Source organism: Acanthaster planci, linkage group LG07 (genome assembly GCF_054643075.1).
Source record: "Acanthaster planci isolate LZ-2023a linkage group LG07, COTS_SCS, whole genome shotgun sequence".
In the NCBI taxonomy this organism is placed as follows: domain Eukaryota; kingdom Metazoa; phylum Echinodermata; class Asteroidea; order Valvatida; family Acanthasteridae; genus Acanthaster; species Acanthaster planci.
This window is the reverse complement of record NC_141783.1, coordinates 12,879,221-12,902,724: the sequence shown is the minus strand read 5'-3', so window position 1 is coordinate 12,902,724 and position 23,504 is coordinate 12,879,221. Positions and strand designations below refer to the sequence as shown.

Sequence of the window (23,504 nt, the reverse complement as noted above, 5' to 3'; positions counted from 1 at the left end):
ATAATAAGCTGGCGGTACTGGTGATGGACGAGATCCATTGGTCTTTCCGATGAAGTAATGAAAAATGCGACGCCGGTTGAAAAATGCGACGCCGGATGGCACATATGGAACACCATACGACAACCGTGAATTCAACTCTTCTGCTTTTTTGATACCGCAGAAGCAGATTTTACATAGGTGGCCGGAAACTGGCAATGTGCTTTTCTGTCCTCAATGGGCCGTAAATGGCGTCATGAACAAAGACCGTACAGTGCCGCTGTAGGTTACCACCATTTCCGTTCTGGGGGATTGAAGATGTATAGAAATCAATGTTTAATCATGTTTTCTGTGGACAAATCCCATATGGCAGTATCAGTGTCCCTATGAGGCAGAGAAAATCATCTCAAAGGAAATACAGTTTTGCAGCTATCATCCAATAGACACACAAGCTTGCTCAGTCCAAGGAAAACATGATCTTTCATTGTAAAAGATAGGGTGGACTGTAATTATTGGTTTATACGTCTTCAGTCCCCAAGAAAGGAAATGGTTGTAACCTGAGGTTCCCGACCCTTGGAAGGTAGAAAAGCAGATGGCCACTTTTTGGCCGCCTATGTAAAATTGCTCCTCAAAACAAGCAAAAACGTAGAATTCACGGTTGCTGTCAAACGTTCGATCCTCATTTCTGCCTGTTCGAAAGGAGAAAAGCAGGTGGCCGCTTTTTGGCCGTCAGCGAACAAAGAAAAAGTAAAATCTGCCTTTTTTGAAGTAGAAAAGCAGAAAAATAGAAAAATGCATAACCAAACAATGCTCGTTCTGCTCTTTGAGGTGGCAAACAAGTAGAAAAGTCGAAACTGCATGTTACCAGAACATAAAATCTGTTTTTCTTTTACTCTGACAGCGGAAAAGCAGATGGTCAATTTTCGTCCTCCATAGCACCGGGTATGCTAAAAAATATTGTGTGAAAAGAAGAATTATTGGCAGCGGTGGGATTCGAACCCACGCCATCGAAATGACTGGTGCCTAAAACCAGCGCCTTAGACCACTCGGCCACGCTACCTCAAAGCGAGGTCGGGGCTTAACAACCTTTATATATAAAAATGCTATTCTGAATTAAAATTCATTGAAAAATTATAAAATAATTAGCATTTTAAAATATTGATGCGGTGAACAGTATTTTTGTATTCATCTTATTCGTATCACCATTGCTTACAACAATTAAGACATTTTCTGAACAAATTGAATTTTGACGTTTCCGCTTTGCAAACGTGCGGATTTACCAAGTCTGGTCACCAACCATAGTAGATAATGGTAATAGCATTTGTATAGACTGGTTCCGAAAAATTAAAAACCACATCAGCTAGCGCCCGCTGAGCTTGCTGCTATTATTATACTGCGTGTGTGCGGTGCATGCTAGTGTACGTGTACATGTACATGTAGTGCCGCGGTGTCACCTCTCGTCGTCCATGTCGTTGTCGTTGCATTGGGCCATATTGTTGTCCGTTGCGTTAGACTGCTCAGGAATAACAAACAATCCCGGAAAGCTATGTAAGTTTGATCTGCTCGGATGTCAGACATGTACCATTCTTCTATTCTGGGTTTATTTTATCAATCTTACTTGAATTTTGAAATTAACTCGATGTTCTTGGTCATGTTCTTTGTCTTTTGTTTATGTGTCTACTTTCCGTATCTTTGTGTATTCGCCAGCCGTCAACTAATGTCCTCCTGGACACATCAAACCAGCTTGCGCAGCGTGTGGATGGGAATATTTAATGTCTTAATAGTCAGTAATGCTACTAAAGCCTTGAGTTTAATGTTTCAACTTGGATTTGCAGTTGACCACGTTAGAGGGCATTGCATTCCAGTCCTATATAGTTAATAGAAAGAAACTGTTTCCAAACACCTTGGTCGCGTGCCGAATTTGAAGTCTACGGGATTGCTGAACGCATGGAGGAAGGATAGTTGTAACCGGAAGATTTACTAGCATGACTAGGTTGTTGACTATTTTGTAGTGTATACTAAGTCCTCTGGCTTTTCATCAGATTTCTAGAGGTTCCCAACTGAGGTCTTGAAATATTTTAGTGACTGTCCCTGAAGATCCTGCACTTGTTTTTACAAAATCAAGCTGCTTGTTTCTGTATTCTTTCCAATGCCATGATGTTTCTTTTGGAATGGAGGTCCCTTGCTGCTGCAGCATTCTTAAGGATTGGACAAACCAAGCTTGTATATACTGTTGCCTTCACCCGAGTTGGGCAACTGCTCAAGTTCCGTGGTTTCATTAATCCAAGTACATGTATGTGTACTTATTCAGCCTTCTGGACAACTGCCACAATTTGTGCATCCCAACTAAGAGTGTTGGATAACTGAACACCCAAATAAGGGTGTATTTCTGCTATTCTTGACCACAGAAGATATAACGGTTTGGTCTGGGTATCTTGTGGAAATGGTCATAGTAGAGCACTTACTGGTGCCTCACTGGTCTAGGCCTAATCATGGAGCAGCTAGGAAAACTAATGTTACTTCCTACTTCTGATGTTAAAAATGTACATGTAGAAAGTTGTGCATGTAGCCAGGTAGCAGGCACCACCCCTGTGAGTTCCGTACACCAGCCCTATCCTTAAACAGTTAGTCCGAGTAACTTGGACCCTAAAAATCGCCATGTCCAAATGTTAAAAAAGGCGATTTTTAGGGTCCAAGTTACTCGGACTAAGGCAATGTTAGGGAAGGAGTTCCATTATATACTGACATTGGACAACACTTGAGGCCCTGTGCAGTGTTGTCTGAAAAAAAATACCGGTAGGCCTACACGTACATGTAGGCCTTGGGCCTAGTCCGAGTAACTTGTGCCCTGCAAATCACCTTTTTTTAACATTTGGACCTGGTCAGCCTACTATCGCCCAACCATGTCCACATATTACTCGGACTACGTAGGGAATTTTCTTGGCTAAAGCTAATTTTTCGGGATATGTCATCATTTCGGGTGGCTGTTATAACATTTTAAGGGAAAATTATTGTTGTCTGTATATGGGACTCTTTCTTGGCTGACATTATTGAATTATAAACATAACAACACATGGGCCTATCAGATCTCAGCATTTTCCCTTTTTTTTTCATGGAAAGGGTGTATGTGTACTGAGTATAGAAAGTGCATTGCCTTATAATGGATAAGTACACATGACTTATGATGACATTCTAGACTCCCTGGGTTCATGTTCTAATTTCTAACCTGCTTTTTTCAACCAAAAACTCACAACATTGCTTCTGCATTGTTTTTAATTGAATTTTATTTTTAATTTGAGTCTTACATTGTAGAATATTTCATTTTCCATTTGTGATTCACGGCTCTGGAGGTTTTGTAAGGGGAGTAAAGTCCAAACGTGCACTAGAATTCTATCTTGCCCGCAAATTAGTTTGAACAAGGCTGATTCTGTCCTCAGAACTGTGGGGTTTGCCGTATGCCATGCTCCCACAAGCAGGAGCATGGCGGACAAGGAACCCCGTATTAGTTCCAGGGATAGGCTTGCTCACGGTAAAATATCTTGACTTCTACCGCATTTAGAAATTACATATGTGTAACCCTGCACTATAAAATTTACTATTCAAGCAGTTATGAATGCTAAGAATGCATGTCTTTTTCTATATTGCCATGTGCCACATTGACATCTTGCTGGCCTTTTCCTTCTGATGGGGTTGGACGTTGTTGGTAGAACCAGTCTGTCCCTGACCCCAGTGAGGTTATTACCCCCACTAAGGTCTTGTGTCTGGCAGTCTGTATAAGCAATCAATTATAATCCCAAGACTCAATGGGATCAGTGCCAGGAAACCAGCAGGGTCACAAGGGCACAGAGTAGCCACCAGGAAGGAATACCAACCCTTCCTCCATGGAGTAGCTGCAATACACCAATAGTATCCATTACATGGAGCGACCTTCCGGTAATGTCAGCCTGGGTCTTGGGGAAATAAGTGGTCCTTAGCGGCAAGCAGGCTTCAGTGATTGTGAACATGACCTGAACACAGCATTGTCCTGTATTCTTCTGTGTCAGAGTTAGTTAGTGTGATCATACATGTACTCGGTGATCATTTTAAGACAGATTGGTGGATATTACATTTGCACTGTTAAACCATGATTTTTGGCATGTTTTCTCCTGATGCCAGAACTATTAGGTGCAGCCCATCCCGTCATTTGTGCCTCATATTCCTTTTATTAAGGCTACAAAAGTGCTCTTTATCTACAGAAGGGGGTCTAACAACTAGCTAGATGAAGTTTCAGCTCAATGACTGCTGTATATTCCAAGAAAAACAATACATGTATGTTAGGGTCTTGATTTCGAATCAAAAGTTGCCAAGTCATTTTTGGAATTATGCCTAAATTCAGTGCCTGGGATATGTCCATTGTAATCTCAACCTGCCCATGCGGTTACATGATGTTGGGCCCTGAACCAGCAAATTATAGTACATGTAACTGCATACACGCTTATGTCACGTAAATGTTTGCGTACGCTTCTCCAAATTAAAAATGAACTTCTGACGGCAATTTCCAAAAATGCATCTTAAGACTCATCATATCATATCACGACCCTATCTCATTGTTTCTTGAAAATGACCCTTTCTCATTGTTTCTTGAAAATGACAGCTTTCCTTGATTTTATCAGTCATGTTTGGGATAAATGCAAATGATGGACCGTACCAATATTGGAAAGAAAAGTAAGAGAAAGAGTCAACATGAGGTCAACTGCACACAAAGGCTGTAAAAAGAAAGAATGTGTTCTCTGGATCCATTGAATGTGTCCAAAATATCTGCTGGTTCATTTTATTGCTTACTATTAATCTTTTAGCGTGATTAAAACTTCACAACAGGCGAGTGGAAATTTCCAGTAGGCCTACGTGTTGTGGGTCAGAGTGTCAAAGCAGTGGAGTGATGAGTGTGTGGGTGTTTGTTTACCACGAGATGAATTGTTGACCTTTATCGCTCGTGGTTAATTTGGCCTTATGAGTCAGTATGGGCCTTGGCATTGTTGTGGTCTACGTGTGTTTCTTCAGGAAACTAATATTGAATTGATGTTCATATTCTGTGCAGAGTTTGCCTGGTGTTAATGTGTGCACAGACTGGACTGTCTCACACTGACAGATACATTACATAGAAGAGATAGCCCTACATTGACAATGTGTATTGTAGACATTCAGCTCACTTTTGCGCTTGGGAAGTCAGCGCCTCATCACCAAAATACCCAATTTTGTAAACGTTTGGTCCGTATCACAGAATACCAGTTTGGGGGCAAAGCTTCTTTTCATTGTTGTAATTGCCATGCATACATTGGGTTTATTGACTGGATCAAACACTGTAAGTAGATGTTACGTGCATTATGCGCAGAAATCACTTTGGGAAAAAATGACTGCTATTGTTGTATGGACATGAACAAAAATTACAACTTTGCAAAAAATGGGTTGTATGTTAATTCCTTTTGCGCACAAGGCCTGTTTTCCAATCTGGTGACAGTGATTTTTTTTTTTTAGAAGCCACTTTGTGATTCGGGGAAATTTTGTGTCATTCCATCTAAATTAAAAAGCTTCATAACAGAAATGCCCGGCTGACATTGCCAGGTGTGATGCAGTTGATGTTTGCCCCAATTTTATTTTCAAACTCCCCTGAAATATTCAAGCACATTCATGACACTTTCATGTCCAGAGGCATGGTTGCATCACACTATTTTCAGTAAACATGTTGAACGAATCTGGGAAACAGGCAAAACAACATCAGCTTTTTGGCCCCAATTAGGTGCAACCAGAATTTATGCAGGTTCCCATATGGAAGCTGCCAGCAGGCTACCACAGCCTCATATCCAATGCCCATATGGACATGGTTATTGATGCGGTATTGCAAATTAAATTAATGAATTTCTGGCAGTGCCTTTAATACTCGAGGTTTGGGATGGGACTGTCTAGTACGTACATGTATGTGGTGTTAGGCTACCTTGCTAAACTGGCCACAGCAATTGTTTGTGACTGATTTGTCCTCCATTGTGTGAATGGTGTTCGTACATTCCGTGTGGCTTTCTACAGAAAAATCGGTTGATTTTGGGGATGTTTCACATGGTATACATGATTGTTGATAATTTGACATAATGGCATATCAAATAATTGACCGAAATGAGGGCCTATCTGTTGCTGTTGATAAAGGCACCAAAAATCCGTGGAGGATTTGGTCTCACCCCTGATTAAACATCAACCACTGATTGGTATGTTGCGCAAATTAAGCCATTTTAATGTAAATTGTAAACTATTAATATTACGAAGAAAAGATGTTAAGTTATTACACAAAATATACATTTGCAACTTCAGTACACTTGACTCATGATCTAATTGGCGGTGCAGTAATAGAAAAAGATGCAGCATGTTTTGTTTCCAGGCTGGAAATGTTCAGTTTTAAAAGGGCAAGAAATATCCTGTCTCATGGACCTTTTAAAACACAACAAATAAATGACCACAGCGATTCAGTTCTATTTAATGTCTTTTTTTTACTGCAGTTGACATCACCGCTGGGGCTGTTTTGAAGCTCCTTCTCAAATGATCAACATCACAACTCGAGATATCTACAAAGACATGGTGTACTGGCCGTTAGTGTCCATAGGCAACCTCTACGTGCTTGTCTGTATTTCTCTGAGCTCCCGCCCCAGTCTGGCCCCCTGCTGCTCGCCATGTCCCAGCCGGGTATCTTCCCTCCCGTCAATCTGAACACGCCTACCAAGAAGGTGGAGGAGATGGACGAGGAGGAGGATGAGGAGATGCACATTGTCCCCCTGACGGACGTGATCCTCCTGGAGCCGCCCGTGGAGGTGCAGAGGAAGCTGACCCCGCCCCTCAAGAAGAAGTGGAAGCATGCCATTCTCAAGGCGCAGTCGGCCCAAGATCCCTGGATGCAGTTCCACTTGGAGGACTACCCTACCGAGACGGCTGTCCGCCACCGCTACAGCGCTGGGACCAATAAGTGGGTCATTGACAATGTGAAGGTCAAAGTGGGCAAAGAGGTATGTGGAAAACCCCTTCGTTTTTTAAAGTAATATTGATATTCTATTATACATTGAACTATCATAATACTAATAGCTAGTAGCCAGTAATAGTACATTCATTTGGTACCAGACTAAGCATATGAGGTGCTTATAAAGACAAATGAAAGATGAAAAAGAAACAATCAGCTATGATCAGGGAAAAAGATGTTTCTTGACAGTAGATTTGATTGATAACAATCCAAGTTCCAGATTAAATTGAGTAGATTGTTTCGTAGCAGCAAGCAATAGAAAAGAGACTCAGAAACCACAAGGGTATAACCATCGGAGTAATGAAGGGAACGCGAACAGGTCTGGATACACAGAGGAGAGGTGGCCCCTTTGGAATTATAATCTTCCAAGTCCATGAAGTCTAGTCACTTGAGCAGCTGAGCATTGCATTTGTTGACCATCTTTGTGCGTATGAGTAAGGATAAGATGTGATTTTTACGCGTATGAAAAAAAAATGGAACCACAAAAAGGTGTTCCTGATGGCATCTTTTGAATATTTATTTACAGGCATTTGCTCGTGGTGCTATGAGAGAGTGTTTTAGATTGTAAGTACCTCGTTATTTCATCACAGTCCACACATGGATTTTTCTTACAGTTCAATTGTAGCATTTCTTCCCCATCCAGATGCAGTACTTAAAGCCACAAAATCGTGTTTCAGGTCACTTCTTCATTTGGAAATATAGCTCAGTGGAAAAACACAAAAACCAACTCTTGACAGAAAAATGGTTGAAACAAAAAATATGTGTGCTGTATACAATGTATGTTAAACTTAGTAGCGGAAGTCTGTGTGCAGGCAAATGATATTTGGCATCAAACAGCTGTAGGACATATTTGTATTAATAATCAAATGTCTGGGTACATGTACGTACTTATCATAGTGCTTCTGCAATTTAGGCAGAAACAAATTTACGTCCATGTTTGTTATATTCTTGGTGTATTGGACATTTTCATAGAACTGTCAAAGTATGTGTATTCCGGTTTCCAAACACAAGTTTCTCATTTCAACTTGTTTCTCCTCCTGCTCTGACAGGAAGAAGCTGTCTAACTTCACGCGACAACGGAGGCACGACTGGAAGCATGCTGGAAACTTTGTTGCCAAGCGGTACATGGAGACCGTCGACCGGGAGATATACTTCCAAGACGTGCGTCTGCAGATGGACGCCAAGATATGGGGGGAAGAGTTCAGTCGTCACAACCCTCCCAAGAAGGTAGAGTTTTTAGACCAGCCATAAAAATAACCACATTCTAGTCAGAGTTTCCAAACAGAAGTGATACAAAGCACAACACGCTCAATTTCCAAAATATCAGGACTAGAGGAGATTTAAACTTGATGAGAGGTTGACAGGGTAGAATTATCACGGTGTTTGTGTCTTCTGCTTATGCGAGATACTGAAGACAGGAAAGAAGGTCAAGGGGTGTTAAGACTTGCATGAGTCATTGACTGCATGAGCTGTTCTTCAGGAACCCTCCTAAAAGGAAAGTGTTTTGGTACTAATTAGCCCCTTATCATCCTGCTGTGTTGATTGCTAGTACATACATGTACATGTATGAAACCCAGATGGTTGGAATTGTGGATAATGGTGTATGCGTGCATGCAAATCCTGCAAAATGTACATTTCCTGTAGGGTCTGTTGTGATGAATCCTTGGAAATCCAGTTGAAAACAAGTCAGAGTAAAACAAAAGATCAAGGGAATGATATGGCAATTGCAGGAGATTTGCCTAACAACAAGTATGGTGGATTTCCACCGAAATCCACTGTAAGTATTACGGTTATGATACTAATTAGCCCCTGAGAATCCTGCCCTACATGTACATGTACATGTATGTTGATTGCTGATAGGCCTACATGTGACACCTTCAAAATAGGGAGAAGAAATTGATGCATCAAGAAGCCAGATGGTTGGAATCGTTGGTAATTGTGTTTGCCTGCAATGCAAATCATGCATAATGTACATTTCCTGTATATTTCCTATAGGTTCTATTTTAATGAATAATTTAAAATCTTGTTTTAAAAACTCATAGAATAAACAGAGAAAGCAAGGCATGATAGAAAAAAAAATCAAGGGAATGATTTGGCAAGTGCAGATTTGCCAGATACAAGTACAGTGGATTTCCACGTATGTAATAATGTTACCAGTGATCCATGCATGTTGTATACATGTTTTTCATGTACAATTTGGTTCAAAATGTAGTTGCCTGTTGATGCTGTTTACTTAGAAAAACCCAGCCCTTTGTGAAAGCCTCCATGATGAAATTCAATAGGCTAGCCGTTTTTGTTGGCAGCATGTGGCCTGACACACACTGGCATATGGCCATGGGGGGGTATTGAGTTGTCCGCAGGCCGAGTACAAGCCTTTGTGATAGGCATTTTACACTTACTGCCACTGCATTACATGTAGGTGTAGTTTAAAATGTACGTACAGTGTCACCCAAGCGTATGTATGGGTGTACATCCAGATGTAAATACATGTAGGTCCTATTTCCCTCCCCTCTACAAAGCATGGATAAGTTTTTGTACTTTAAAACATCTTATTACAAATTGTTTACATCACTATAATCTTACTACAGTTTTCTTGCCGCCCTGGGAAAAGGCTATTAAATCCCAGGGTCTGTCTCCTCCTGCTCAACTCAATCTGTTTTCCCTCATAATAACAAGCACAGTTTGAAGCATGCTGTAGACCTTCCACATATGTCATAGCATAAATTATTAACAGTTCGATGTAAATTTGCCCTGCCAGTCGGCGCAGTATTGGCATATTAATTAAATTTTGCGTAGATATAGAACGAGACACTCTACGTACTAATAATTCAGATGTTTTGAAAACTTGGATAAGTTGTAACGTTGTAACCACTTGAGGGACACTTATTTGTAATTAAATGCAAAGTAAAGTAAAATGATATTCAAGTTACATTTGTGCTCAAATCGGTCTATTTGAAGTTTCTTGGTAAATTATGTAAATAAGGTGAAGATCATGGAGATCCTTACCATTTTTTAGTAAGCAAAAAAGACATGTCGGAGAAAGACATCAGTGGTCATACAGAACCAGGATGCAGTAAACCACTTCCTATAAATTTCAATCATTTTGGTTTTTTGCCCTTATACTATGTAGGGCAGATTTTTTGTCCTCACTTGTTTAAATGAAATAACTCCCTGTTTCTTTATTGAACAAAAAATGTTTTCTTGCATGTAAACAGCTTTGAGGAAAAGGTCAGATGTCAGGAAGTCATGTTTCATTTGTCCGATATTAATTCAATCATTCCATTAGGTTGATATCGTTCAGATGTGCGTGCTGGAATTCAAGAACCGTCCTGGCTGCCCGCTGTTTCACCTGGAGAATTTCATTGAGGGCAACTACATCAAGTACAACTCCAACTCGGGCTATGTCAGTGACGAGAAACTCCGACTCACACCACAGGTCAGTCAGGTTTTGTCATAAGCTGTAATGTTTTTCCGTAGAGGCAAGATATGAAAATGCTGACCACACTTGTAGAAAGGAACAAGAAAGATTTCAAAGCAAAACCTAAATTAGATGTACGATCAACAAAGATGAACCTTATAAGATAGCAATTAACTGAATTATCCCCTGGGACATGGTTATTTTAATATCAAAAGTAAAAGACTTATATTTGGTGGGCCGTCTGAAGAAGTACAGTATTCGGGGAGATTTCAGACCTGGTGAAAAATTCTCAGTTGATATAGAGACCGGAGGTCTGTGTGTGTAGACGATGGCATAAATTAAAATGTAGTAATATGCAGTCATATCAGCGGTTTTGCAGATTTTTGATTAGCCTTCATTTTTTCTTTATTTTTGTTCCACAGGCATTCAGTCACTTCACGTTTGAGAGATCCGGACACAAGTTGATTGTTGTTGACATTCAGGGTAAGTGTAGTCATGGAGGTGACAGACATCCATTGTCAGCTTCCGACCCTTGTCAAAGCTCACGTGCCATGTGTTTGTTAATCAGCAGACAGGCAGTTACTCTGTACTCTGCTGCACGCGTCATAACAGCACTGACTTACTTTTCTTCCAACCAGGTACTTTTCTTGGGAGGGGGTGGTGAAATGTTGTTTAGGAATGGGCTGATCACTTGTTTGGAGAAGCTTCTTAAGTGCAGAATCATTTGATGTTAATTTTTTGTTTTTATCAATAGGAGTTGGAGACTTGTACACAGATCCTCAGATCCACACAGCCACTGGGACGGAGTACAATGAGGGGAACCTGGGCTCCCGTGGCATGGCGCTCTTCTTTGCTTCACATGCCTGCAACGAGATCTGCAGGGGACTTAGTCTGACACCATTCGACCTCCATCCCAGTGAGATTGCTGACCACGAGAAGCTGGTCACAAGACAGGTGAGGAAGTCAAAGCACACCAAGTTATTATTTTTTTTTCAATAAATCGAAGATCTAACATTCTAAAGACGTCGCATCAAGTAATCAACAGCCATACAAGGTTGATGTGCCATATACTTGAAGTATAAACTTGGATGGTTATGCTGTAATCATAATCTGTTCCAGCTCACAACTGGGAGTTTAAAGTATGTTATATTGTCACATGACTATCCCCCAGGTTTTCTGACGTCAAAGTTTTTGGACATTAACATCCTAACATAATTCAATTGTCATTTGCCAGTAAATAGCAACATTCGTTCCTTCTCCAAGACTAGAGTGTAGATTTGATCTTCAGATTCAAGAGTGCATGTCACTTACACAACTTCCATATAGTAGTGGTGAGTTGTAAACTTCATTACTGAAGGTCAACAAGTTTGGTTTCTACTTGACGATGGAGCTGTTTTTCGTGTGTCAGATTTGGCATCATTTTTCTTGGTTGTCTCCACAGCGGAGGGCATCCACACATGTCCGAGGCACCGAAAACAACGTCTTGCGGCCTCGTCACCGTCCCTCCATCTCGCCCATGGACGTGACCAAGTTTGTCATCCTGGAGCGTTCCATCTCGGAGTGCTCCAACGAGTCCACCTCCCCAGATGCCTCCCCGGCCGTGCTGTGCGAGAGCCCCTCCTCCCCGGAGGATGTCAGCATGTCCCCCAGGGACAGCCTGGTCACCAAGAATCACTTCTTCCCCTCAGGGCGACGGAGGGCCGTGTCTGACGAGGACTCCCCATGTGTGAGGTTTAGGGCGGAGTCCGACAGTGATACACTCACTAGGGTGAGTCAAACAATACAAGGAGAGTTGAGTCCTTTTGTTGCCCCCTTAGGATCAGTGCATCTTCCAGTTTATTTCTGAAAGGTCCTCACGGGACTACTTTATGGAAGGTGTTTAAGATTTCTGAAGAATCATTGAATTGAAGGAAAAACAACTCTGAAACCATTTAATTTGTCAAGTGTTTTCTCCTTGGAGCTGCACTTAAAGGCGTTTCTTAAGTTTTTAACTTTTTTTATTACATCGTTTTTAGTCTTGTGAACAGGATCACAAAGTAGCATTTTTGCAAAAGAAGAAACACAGAACATACCTCAGAATATTCTCCTTTCTTTGATACTTGCGCGAGACTTTTTTTTTTTTACAAATTGTCTAAAGCATTGTGTGGAATTATCACTTAAAGTACACAAAACATAATTGTTTACAAAACATTGGTTTGTATGGGAAAGGTAACTGTATCTGGTGTTTCTCTAATTTTATTTGGATTTGTTGTAGGAGAATGAAAGAGCTGCCAAGAAAGTGAGTTAATTGTGGTACACCTGTATTTTTGGTTAACCTGTGCTGTCAATGATGATCATTTCAGCTTGAGTACATTCTCTCCAAAACAATGCTCAGTACTCAGGGTTTGGGTATGCATTCACCATTAAGTTCTGTTGCCCCGCGTGGGTGGGTGAGCAAGAAATACCAGCTTGGATAGTGCTCAGGTCAACTAACATGTCTTGCAGGGTAGTGTGTGACTGGTCTGAGTTGTTGACGTAGTTGTTTCACTTGTCCAGCCCGTGTTACCTGATAGAAATTAATCAGAGGGCGTCAACTGTGATCTCTGTGTCTGTGAAAGCCACGCAGACGCATCTGATCAGCCACTGTTTGTCATAGAAATGGAACTTCAGACTTCGTAAAGTATTAAAAATGTTAATGTGAAATGCGAAATTAAAAACTGTAGCTTTTTTTTTGGCCCGTCAGTTTTCAAAAGCCTGTAACAAGCGTTACCAGTCTGCGACAAATGACTTGAGTTTTGCAAAGTTGTTCCCGTCCCTTTACATAGTAGTAGAAGATTTGTGCATGGTCTTGCGATGCATACTGCAGTGAGGGAGGTTGTGATCTGTAGATCGTTCTTGTCTAGTGGCTATTGCAGATTTGGAGTTAATGGGTATCACCAACACTGTTGTGTGGGCACATTTTCTTAACGACATGGTGCGTAGCAGGTCTGGGCATGTGGAGAGCAACTCAAAGCTCTTCACATGTGCTGTGCATCCAATCAGTGTTTACTTGAATGTGCACAAGAGTGTGGTTGTTTGTTTGACTGTCAGTTTGTGGTGGAGGATTTAGGATTGTAACCCCAAATTCTGCCTTTTCATCAAGTGTAGGGGTATTTTCGCACAGGCTAACACATAAAAACTCTGCCAAGGGCTCACTTTCCAACATTTCAGACTTTTCTGCTTATCTTTTTTTTTTTTAACTGAAGTGCAATGTCATCCAGGGAAGCTTGGAGGATCATGTCTGGCATGAAGGATTCATCACTGCTCAGTTACATGTTTAAAGCATTATATCTGTTGCTAATTTGGCAAAGATGCTTTACATATAATCACCATCCGTACCTGTGGCCATAAATACTTCATCCAAAGCAGTGTAAAGAAAGTTACGTTCAGTAAATCACCTCCACAAAAGTTGATATTTTCCCCTGCGCAATGTTCTGTGTCATGCTTTTTCTTTGGTGTATGATAATCTCGGTCAAACAAGGTAAAGCTCTCTTCATTCTCACCTGATTGATGTTGTCAAGAGTTCTGGGTCGACAACATTGCTGTCTCTTTTTAAAACTCACGGCTTTCACAAGAAATTCTGCTTTCTCAATGTCTCTTTTTTTTTTCACTCCTCATGTGACAAGTTTACAGGGGGCAGTATTGTAACAAATGCACAGTTTGTTCTGATTCTAAAGGGTATTTGAATATGGACGATTCGCAATAAGTGCGCCTCCGAGAGTTTGCAACGTGTTAGCCAATCACAGTGCGCGAAATCTATCTACCCAAATGCACGGAAAGGGTCGACAGATTTTGCATGTTGTGATTGGCCAACACCTTAACATGTGGAAGCACATTATTGTGAATCCACCCATATTGAAACCTTTAGTTAGTAACTTCTGCAGGTGACATTGGAGTACACGTATATACATGTATGCCAAACTACTGCACTGAATAAGCAAAAACCCAGACAAACTGTGGTGCTCGTTTAAATGTACAGGTGAACTGTAGATCGAAGTTTTGTATATGTACGTCTAACAAAGCATGCATGGAATATTTGTGGTGACCTCCGCAATTTGTGCACAGTTGCATTTTCAGTAGCCTAGAACACAGCGAGGTACTCGTAGCAATAGCCGTGCATCTGTGTTGATGATGCTCTTGTGACAAATTTTGCGTTTGAACATTTAATCACAAGAGAAGTAGTGGACTTACTGGTTGTTTTATTTTCATTGTCTTTTCAAGCGTTTATCCCTTTTAAACACTAATAATCCTCTCTGAAGCTGCACCTTAAGTTTCCTTCCAGAACTTGCACGTACATGCCACTTTATCTGTACAGCGCTCCTATCTTTCAGCTTTTCAACTCAAAAAAGAATGAAACCTGGAACTTGACTCTCCCCCCCCCGTGCATTTTAGGAGGAGGAGCGCAAGGCCATGATGATGAACAAGACCCACAAACCCTCCTCGGTCAATGTGGAGATGGCCATGCGGGCAAGACTCAACATGGAGCGCAAGACTGGAGGCTCCACCCTCGGCCAGGTAGGAGTGTTGATAGGAGTGGAGAGTCGCCGAAGGTTCGCTTGGTTGCGTGCAGCCCGTATCATTCAACATCTTCAAGCTTTTCTTTTCATTCCGTGTCATTTTCCCGGCACGTTGTGCCTCGTCATATCATCGGAGAATGTGTCAAGTTGTGTGAGGTACAGGATCTGAAGGCTAGCTGTGCAAAATACGCTGTACTGAAGCAAACAGTCTGACATGGCACAAACTAACCAAGCACGCGATATTGTGATATGACAAAAGTAAGCTTTGAGGGACGGTTGATTATGATCACTTAAGGCCGGTTTATACCCGCTTTACGCAGCGCGAAGGTCTGTTTTGAAGTGTCTGCAGTGTGTGAAGGAAGGTGCAGTGTGTAATGAAAATTTACGCGGTTTATGAAAATAGTGGATAGTGGGTATGCTTATGTATGCCAAAAGAGGAAAGTATTAACGTCAAATTGGGCGTTCACATTACGCCCTGCATGTGTGCAAACGCAGCGAGTGTGAACCAGCCCTTACAGAGCTTGCAAACTATTACATGGATTTTGCAGGTGTGGGGGATAGACTGGAGAATTAAACCCTAGTTTTCAAATAAACTGAAACATTTTCCTCTGCAGATAAAAGCAAATGTCTTCGAATTGTATCCCGCGAAACATAATGGCTTGACCTGCATTAACCCTAACCCCCCAAGGGTTGCTGGCCCTAACCTTCCCCATTCACACAAAGTTAAACACCCATATGGGACTTTGTGCACAGAGGCTGTCGGACTTTGTTTTTCTGAGACATGCCAAACCCAATGCAAAAGCCAGCTGTTATGGGCCTACCAAACCTATCCCCACAGAATAAAGCACTTTACTACTGTTTAATTCTGTGTGATTGGGGAAGGTTAGGTTAATAGTAATATTTACTAAAGTGTCCAAACTGTTAAAGCACACAACATCCAATAGAATAACATTTACTGCAGGGCTCTCTGAGAGGATGAGACAGATTTTTGGCAGATTTATAGCTACATGTTTTACAGTGCCAGCCAGGGAGGAGGTGGGTGGGAGGAGGGGAACATATCCTGCCCCTGAAGCTACATTGGCAAATTGTTTAAGAATTTAAAGTGCCTACTCTTCATAAATGGCACTGCGACTTTTCGGGATGGGGGATCAAGGAGCACTTTTTTGTTGACGGATGGAAATGATGGGGGAAAAATGCCATTTTGCCCGTGCGGACCTAAACCTGCATACAACAACAAAGTTTCACCAACACAGTACACCTGTAAACAGTCGTTTTTCTCTGATTTCAAGTTGTGCACTTACCAACATGTCTCCTTCTTTCTCGTTCCAGGTCCACTTGGACTTGGCCAAGTACCACGAGATTGGACGTTTTGTTGACAACCTGGAAGAGCGTAACATGCAGGCAGCCTTCTACCACCTCCAGCAGGCATCCAACTGTGGAGTCATGGAGGCTATTCTAGCTCTGGCTAGGATCTACCTCAATCTACCTCATGACATCCTAGAAGCTGTCGTCATTGATGTAAGTAGATGATGTAAAAAGTAGAACCAGTGTCCTACAATAGAAACAAATGGATATCTGTCAACTCTTCTTAGAATTGAGCTAATTTGCTTGGACTGACTGCCATTTCAGAGATTGACGAGTATTACATTTCCCATCAGCCTTTATGTACTATTTGTGTGATGTGTTTTACCGGACCATCATTTGTAATAAAAATTTTACAGTTAATGACATTTCTTGTAATTTTCAGTTATTGATGGTTACGCTGATTTTTGTGTATTTGTGTTTTAAAGTTAGTGTTTTTCAAAATGCTGCAAATTAGAAATCACTGCAATGGTTTTCAGTAAGTATACTTTGGTGTGAGCACATCCTAAATGAAACAGTGTTTGGAACTGGCCAAAATCTCTGGTTCAGAGCCACTCTGACCCCTAACCTCATAACCATGCAATTCCTGACCTACTTATGATGCAGGAGAGTGAAGAGAACATCAACGATGGGATGGACTTGATGGAGCAGGCAGCAGAGGCCGGGGACAGACCTTCCATGATCCACTTAGCCAAGGCTTACGAGACTGGAACCAACCTGGGTACTAACAGGTAGGTCCCCTACTCAAAGTCCAGTCAGGTACAGCTAGTTCTAGCTTTGCCTTATTAATATCTCACATGCCGATTTGAGGTAGGAGAATGGCCAGTGCACTGTTGTCCGTGTGACCTCTGATGAAGGGGTCTGTTAATTTTAATGTCCCGCATGCGCAAGTAAACATTGTCTCCCACATGTACTTCAGAATTATGCACCAAGTCGGGTAGGTAATATTTGCTAGGTGAATTTCAAATGCTGTTAGACCCCTTTTTGATGTCACCTGTCTCCGTTTTTGTGTGTGACATGAGGTTAGGTCTTCAGTCTGTTTTGTTTTACCTACCATCTGGAGAGAGCCCTTCCACCAGCAGCTGTGAGCTTTAAAAGATCAGGAGTAATGTGGTTCTAGACATGATGGGAAGTTTTTCCATCCAAGTCAGGATAAGGCAGATGTATAATAATTATTTAATGAAAGGAACTTTTTTTAGTGTTTCCTCTGCCCAGCATTTACCATATTTCACCAAACTATGAAAACACATTGATAAAATAAAGCTTACCAAGAAGAGCAGTAAGGCTCAGTTTGAAATTTATGTCACAAGCTAGATCCAGGTCTTCGGTGGTTGTGAGTATCCTGGGCAGGTGTGGACAACCGACGCAGCAGTATTTGGTGAAGTTCCAAACCTCGCTGCGAGGACATGGATGATCAATTAGATGTCTTGATTGGCTGGCTCTGTCTTCCCCTTTTAGAGAGATCATTTGGACCGAGGCCATCCACTGGTATCAGCAGGCCATCAGCACATCCCAGGAGGATGAAGACGGGGGCTTCGACTGCCTAAATGAGGACCCCAACTACCAGCTCTTGGTCAGGCAAGCAGACCTGTACAGGAAAGGCGGGTACGGACTGGACAAGAACCCTCGCAAAGCAGGTGGGTGGAAAGAGTCTTCAGCGACTTCAGCACAAATAATCCAGAGCCGGTGGTTTCTACACGGCCCACCTTAAGCTTGTCAGTTTCTTCTGTGAGGCTCCCAAATGGCATTTGTCCACAGTGCTTGTGAAATTATGCCATCAGATGGCAAAAAAGTGTTGAAACTTTTCAGTCCCCAAATATCTTCCTGAGGTAACCAGTTGATAATGCCAAGAGTAATTTCATTCATTTCTTTTTAATTCATTGTTTCTGATGGTATCAAGTACAAGTTGTTACTGTTTTTTCACAGTTTGCATGATTCCGCTCCCCAATATTGTGTCAACTTATTAACTATGTACAACCCACCTAGGCGTTTAAGATCTTCCGATTCCTTTTTGCCTTCTTTTCCTCATACGCACAATTCATGGGGTGTTAGCTTTTTCTACAACGGGGGTCCCCATCTTTGGACTGAACTACCGTTTTATATCCGTTCCAGCCCCTCAATCTCAGAGTTCAAAGTTGCCTTGAAATCCCACTTCTTCGTTAACAGTTACTAGATCTGAATCGTTTTTGTTTTTCTTGATTGTACTACGCCATGAGCATCTCTCGAGGCGGATACCAGCGCATTATAAATATTGATTATATTTGTTATTATCGTTATGTAATCTGTGAGCATGTAAAATTTTCCGTCTTATGTGACAAACTGATTGAATTGAATGTGTCTGTGGGTGAGTGGATTGGATAGTGACAGTTGACAGAAGGGATTGTTGTATTCATCGCAGGTGACTTGTACAATGAGGCCGCAGAGGGAGCCATGGCAGCCATGAAAGGTAGACTGGCCAACAAGTACTACATGGTGGCAGAGGAGTGCTACGGTGAAATGGAGGAAGACGAGGAGGAAGAGGAAGAAGGTGATTAGGATGGAAGCCAGTCTAACCTGATGGGATGGTAAGACTGGCCAACAGGTCTGTCACCCAGTGGCCTGGAGTTGCCTTTGAGAATTGTAAGAAAATGGGGGAAAATTATGGACTGGTGTACACCTCTAACCCTACAAAAGGTAGACTAGTGTGAGGGCTTCACGCTGTCTGGGTAATGTGCATGTATATGTATATGCCTCATAGTAAGATTTAACCTCGTCGAGTTGTATTACACTGATCATACAGCGGGTTGAAGACGCCACTGGGAATTGGAAGAAAATTGGAGAAAGTAATGAACTGGTAAACAGCTCTATAAAAGTTAGACTAGTAAAATATGGGGTGCATGCCGTCTAGGTATATGTGCATGTATATGCCTAGAAGTAGGTTTTAACCTCCTAGAGGTGTATTACAATAATACTGTGTTAACTACGTTCCATCTCCATTTTAGGCTATGCTGGGTGTGGCCATACTTGGACAGGGGCGTGTGTTTTATTTGCTTTTACCATTCTGAATCCAACTCGTTGCTGAACATCCAGAATAGGCATCAATACCACTTTTTCGTCGCTGTTCTAGAACGGCAACGGCAAATTGAGTTGTAGCTTGTGCTTTCTTTGGGCACACACCTTCCAGAATGTTGGGTTTATTTTGACTGAGATTTTGCATGAGGTCAAATGTTATTGAGCCAGTGATTTAGCATTGTAATCAGTTATATAATGCTGCAATTCAGTCCAGTCACAAACCCTGGCAAAAAGAGATTTAGCCATGATCAAGACACCCCTTTTCAAGAAAAAGATGTTCCGTCAGTTTTCATCTGGGACTAGATCTGCTTCTATCCGCTCCGAGGTGAAATGCACCCCTTATTGGCGAAAGAAAGAGAGGTGGTTAGAGCAGGTTCCTGCAAGCGTTCTGCGTGTCCGCAAAGACCATACATGCTGGAATAAATTAGTTACGCGTACTCGGTGTGCTCCACGTCAAACACCCATATACTTGCGCGCCTCATGGCATGCCTATGCAGTGGTCACCCCAAAAATACGCCCTCTTTTGTTCCACTCGGGGTGGATAGCGGGATTATCAGTGCCAGTCTTATAGACTTGTTGTAAACTATATTGAAGTTGGAAATATTCAGGACTTCCAGGGTTTTAATCTACCTCCGTGAACAGCACATCTGTGCCTATACCTGCATAGACTGCTTACGCGACTACCACGAGAAACCTGCCAGCAGGTTGGACAGTATTATCATTCATTCTAAGGTATGCAACTGATTTCACAAAGTTCATCATATCATGACACCTGACCTATATCCTTTGACTTTTAACGGAGGGGATTTTGCTGGTGCACCCTTGTGCTCATAGGAAGACTCCACAGAGCGTATGGGTTTGTGCACATGCCTGTGACAATTCTACTCGTGTGTGCACTTGTGCCCTGCACTGGAGTGCTGGTCCACACTCACAGAGCACTATTGCCACATGGCGTCCAAAACCTGGCAACAGGTCAGAAGAGTATTGCGTGTGCATTTTAACCATAGAGCTTGGAGTCAATCAGTCCATGCATTTCTTTTGGAGGGATTCTGGGACTGCTAATCCACCAGCACCAGCACTCATGCTTTGAGAGTGTTGGGTACTAGGGAACTGTAAGAGGCTTTTTTGAGATAGAGCTAACAGAATTATGCAGTGCGTTTACTCATCTGGTTGTATGATTGGTGCACGTTGGCTGTTTGTGAAATTGGCTGTATGCAGGATGCAGTATCTAGAGATACATGTACCCAACCATGTGTAGAAGACTTACACCTGTCAGATGTACACTTGTATCTGTACAATACATGTAGATAGTACTAGAAACAAACATGCAGGGCATTATAAACAATACGTCTCTTCACCTTTCAAATCTCTGTAAATAAGCGAGTGAAACTATTTCTGCATTACCCCTGGTATGGTAACCTTGTAAATATGACTTTTTTTTCCCCAATCTTGTCCTACCAGTTATTGCCCGTCAACTTAGCATGAGCTTTGTTTGTTTCTTGTTCAGTCTGCCTACTTTTTTTGTAGCATTCTGTTACATGGGTAATCAGTTCTCAGTTTGGAAGACTTAAGATCAGTCAAATCATTTTAATTAAGGTAATTGTGAGATTCAACATCTACCTTAACCAATGTAACATCTAACCGTCTAACATTAAACATCTAACTCTGTCAAATTAATCAAGATTGTTTAACTATTTTTCAACTCAATGTGCTGCTTTACAGCTCAGTCAAAAATAATGTGAATATTTTCTTTTTCAAAGACTGTATATTACTGCTAAATTTATCATTCCAGGCAAAATTCTTAGTAATTCAACTCTGATTTGTATTTCCCATCTTTTTCACATTTGCACTTTGTCATATGAGAGTAGAGTTAATTTTTGAATAATATTCTATATTGCTATATATTCAATATAGCACTTACAAAATGAATATATTTGATACTAGTGGCAAGACTGATTTTAAATGAATTGTACATGTAGTTGAGAATTTGCTGCTGGGAATGGTTTTCTTTCTTTTCTTTTGCTTCGGATATTTCTTGGAATTGTATCTGCTTCTTTTTGTGTCATAAATATTAATTTTTTGTTCGAAAAACATCTCAAAATTTTGTGTTCTTTCCCTATAACATTCATATTAATTGTAAAGTAGCAAGTGAAAGTGCCAAGGTGTAGTTTTCTTTTCTTTTTTTAAAATATTATTAGCACTTAGGAATAAAGAAGCATTTTACTCAATGTAAGCAACCACTTATTCAGCTTGGAAAACCAGATGCCATTTTGGGTGAGGGAAAATCCTCCAGTGGATTAACTGATTAACAAAAATCCATCTAATGGAGAAATTAGTTTGTTGTACAAATATTTTCGCAATTTGTTTTAAATTTAGCTTGCATAGAAATAGTGAAAGATTAAGAAGACAGGTGATGCTCTGTCTAGAAGATATTGTATCGATGGGAATTCTAGTTACTCATTAAGATTCTTCAATTTGAATTGGAAAAGATGTGCCATATTGTAAGTATACAGTTGTGCTCAAAAGTATTCATACCCTCTGGAAAAGAACATACTTTTCTAACTTCTTCCTTTGTAAAAGCTATTATGTTGACACTTCCACTATATCTTTTGTCTGTTTGTTGCAATATCCATTTGTGTATTGGCTAAACTTCATTTTGGTAATAATAGATGCGGCCTGGGTTTTGTTTTTGCTCCTGTTCAAAAGTACTCATACCCCAGGTTTACATAGTCCATTGTCTTTTCTTAATAGTCAATAGTATAGCCTTTGTTGTTGATGACTACCTCAAGATGGTTCCTATGAGTGTCCACAAGCTTTCTGCATGTCTCCTGTGAGATGTTGGTCCACTCTTCCTTGGTGAAAGCCTCCAGCTGGGTCAGGTTGGATGGTCTCCTGGCCATCACTCCAGTCTTCGGCTCCCTCTACAGATTCTCTATTGGATTTAGGTCGGGACTTTGACTTGGCCATTCCAGGACATGGATACCACTGTCCTTGAACCACTGCTTTACTACTTTGGTGGTGTGCTTGGGGGTCATAATTTGTCCTGCTGGTACGTCCAATCAGGTCCAAGGTGGAATTTCTCAGCAGATGCTTTACTTTGTCGTCCAGGATCATGATAGAATCCTCCTTTTTTATGGTGCCCGTATCTTACTCCATAGCATTATGTTGTCACCGCTGTGCTTGACGGTTGGGACTGTGTTCTTCGGCTTGGATGCTTCTCCTTGCTTCCTCCAGGCGTAGGTAATATCCATGTGGCCTTGGTTGTGATCTGTGGGTTGTTGTTGGCCTCCCGGCAGATTTCTCTGGCAAGTCTGGGAGATACTTTGCACTTCCTGCCACGCCCATTGAGGTTTTTATTACTTTGTTGAGCCTCTTATGCTTCCTGGTGATACTCTGAACTGTTGCAACAGGGATGTCATATTGCTTGGAAATTGCCTGGTTAGCCTTTGCCTTCTTTATTGGCATTCACAGCATACTGGCTGCGTCTGGAGGAAGCAAGTAGAAGCGTACAAGCTGAAGAACACAGTCCCCACCATCAAGCATGGTGGTGGCAACATAATGCTATGGGGTTGCTTTTCTGCTGGTGGCACCGGGAACCTCATTAAGACGCAGGGCATCACGAAAAAGGAGGATTATATCAAGATCCTGGATGACAAAGTGAAAGCGTCTGCTGAGAAATTCCAGTTTGGACCTGATTGGACGTACCACCAGGACAATGACCCCAAGCACACCATCAAAGTAGTTAAGCAGTATCCATGTACTAGGATAGCCAAGTCAAAGTCCTGACCTAAATCCAATAGAGAATCTGTGGAGGGAGCCAAAGACTGGAGTGATGGCCAGGAAACCATCCAACCTGACCCAGCTGGAGGCTTTCACCAAGGAAGAGTGGACCAACATCTCACAGGAGACATGTAGAAAGCTTGTGGACACTCATAGGAACCATCTTGAGGTAGTCATCAACAACAAAGGCTACGCTATTGACTATTAACAAAAGACAATGGACTATGTAAACCAGGGGTATGAATATTTTTGAACAGGGGCAAAAAAAAGAAACCCGGGCCGTATCTATTATTATGCAAATGAAGTTTAGCCAATACACACGTGGGTTTGTGTATTGGGACAAAAG

At 41.5% G+C, this 23,504-nt stretch overlaps 1 protein-coding gene and 1 non-coding gene across 3 annotated transcripts; one reads left to right on the top strand and one right to left on the bottom strand.

Moving 5' to 3' along the window:
* Positions 1–954: 954 nt before the first annotated feature.
* Positions 955–1,036, bottom strand: Trnal-uag (transfer RNA leucine (anticodon UAG)). Its single transcript has one exon. It is a non-coding gene; the product is annotated as a tRNA-Leu (tRNA).
* Positions 1,037–1,358: 322 nt separating this feature from the next.
* Positions 1,359–22,635, top strand: LOC110981845 (eukaryotic elongation factor 2 kinase-like). 2 transcript variants are annotated; one of them, XM_022239815.2, is made up of 14 exons: positions 1,359–1,524; positions 6,501–7,001; positions 7,539–7,576; positions 8,062–8,239; positions 10,299–10,448; positions 10,853–10,913; positions 11,185–11,384; positions 11,872–12,198; positions 12,685–12,708; positions 14,841–14,963; positions 16,295–16,483; positions 16,934–17,058; positions 17,786–17,964; positions 18,726–22,635. In XM_022239815.2, the coding sequence occupies exons 2-14, from the start codon at positions 6,672–6,674 to the stop codon at positions 18,860–18,862; spliced, it is 2,061 nt and encodes a 686-aa protein (XP_022095507.1). In that variant the 5' UTR covers positions 1,359–1,524; positions 6,501–6,671; the 3' UTR covers positions 18,863–22,635. The 2 variants fall into 2 exon arrangements, with proteins under 2 accessions (XP_022095507.1, XP_022095508.1); XM_022239816.2 differs by lacking the exon at positions 12,685–12,708.
* The last annotated feature ends 869 nt before the right edge of the window (positions 22,636–23,504 follow it).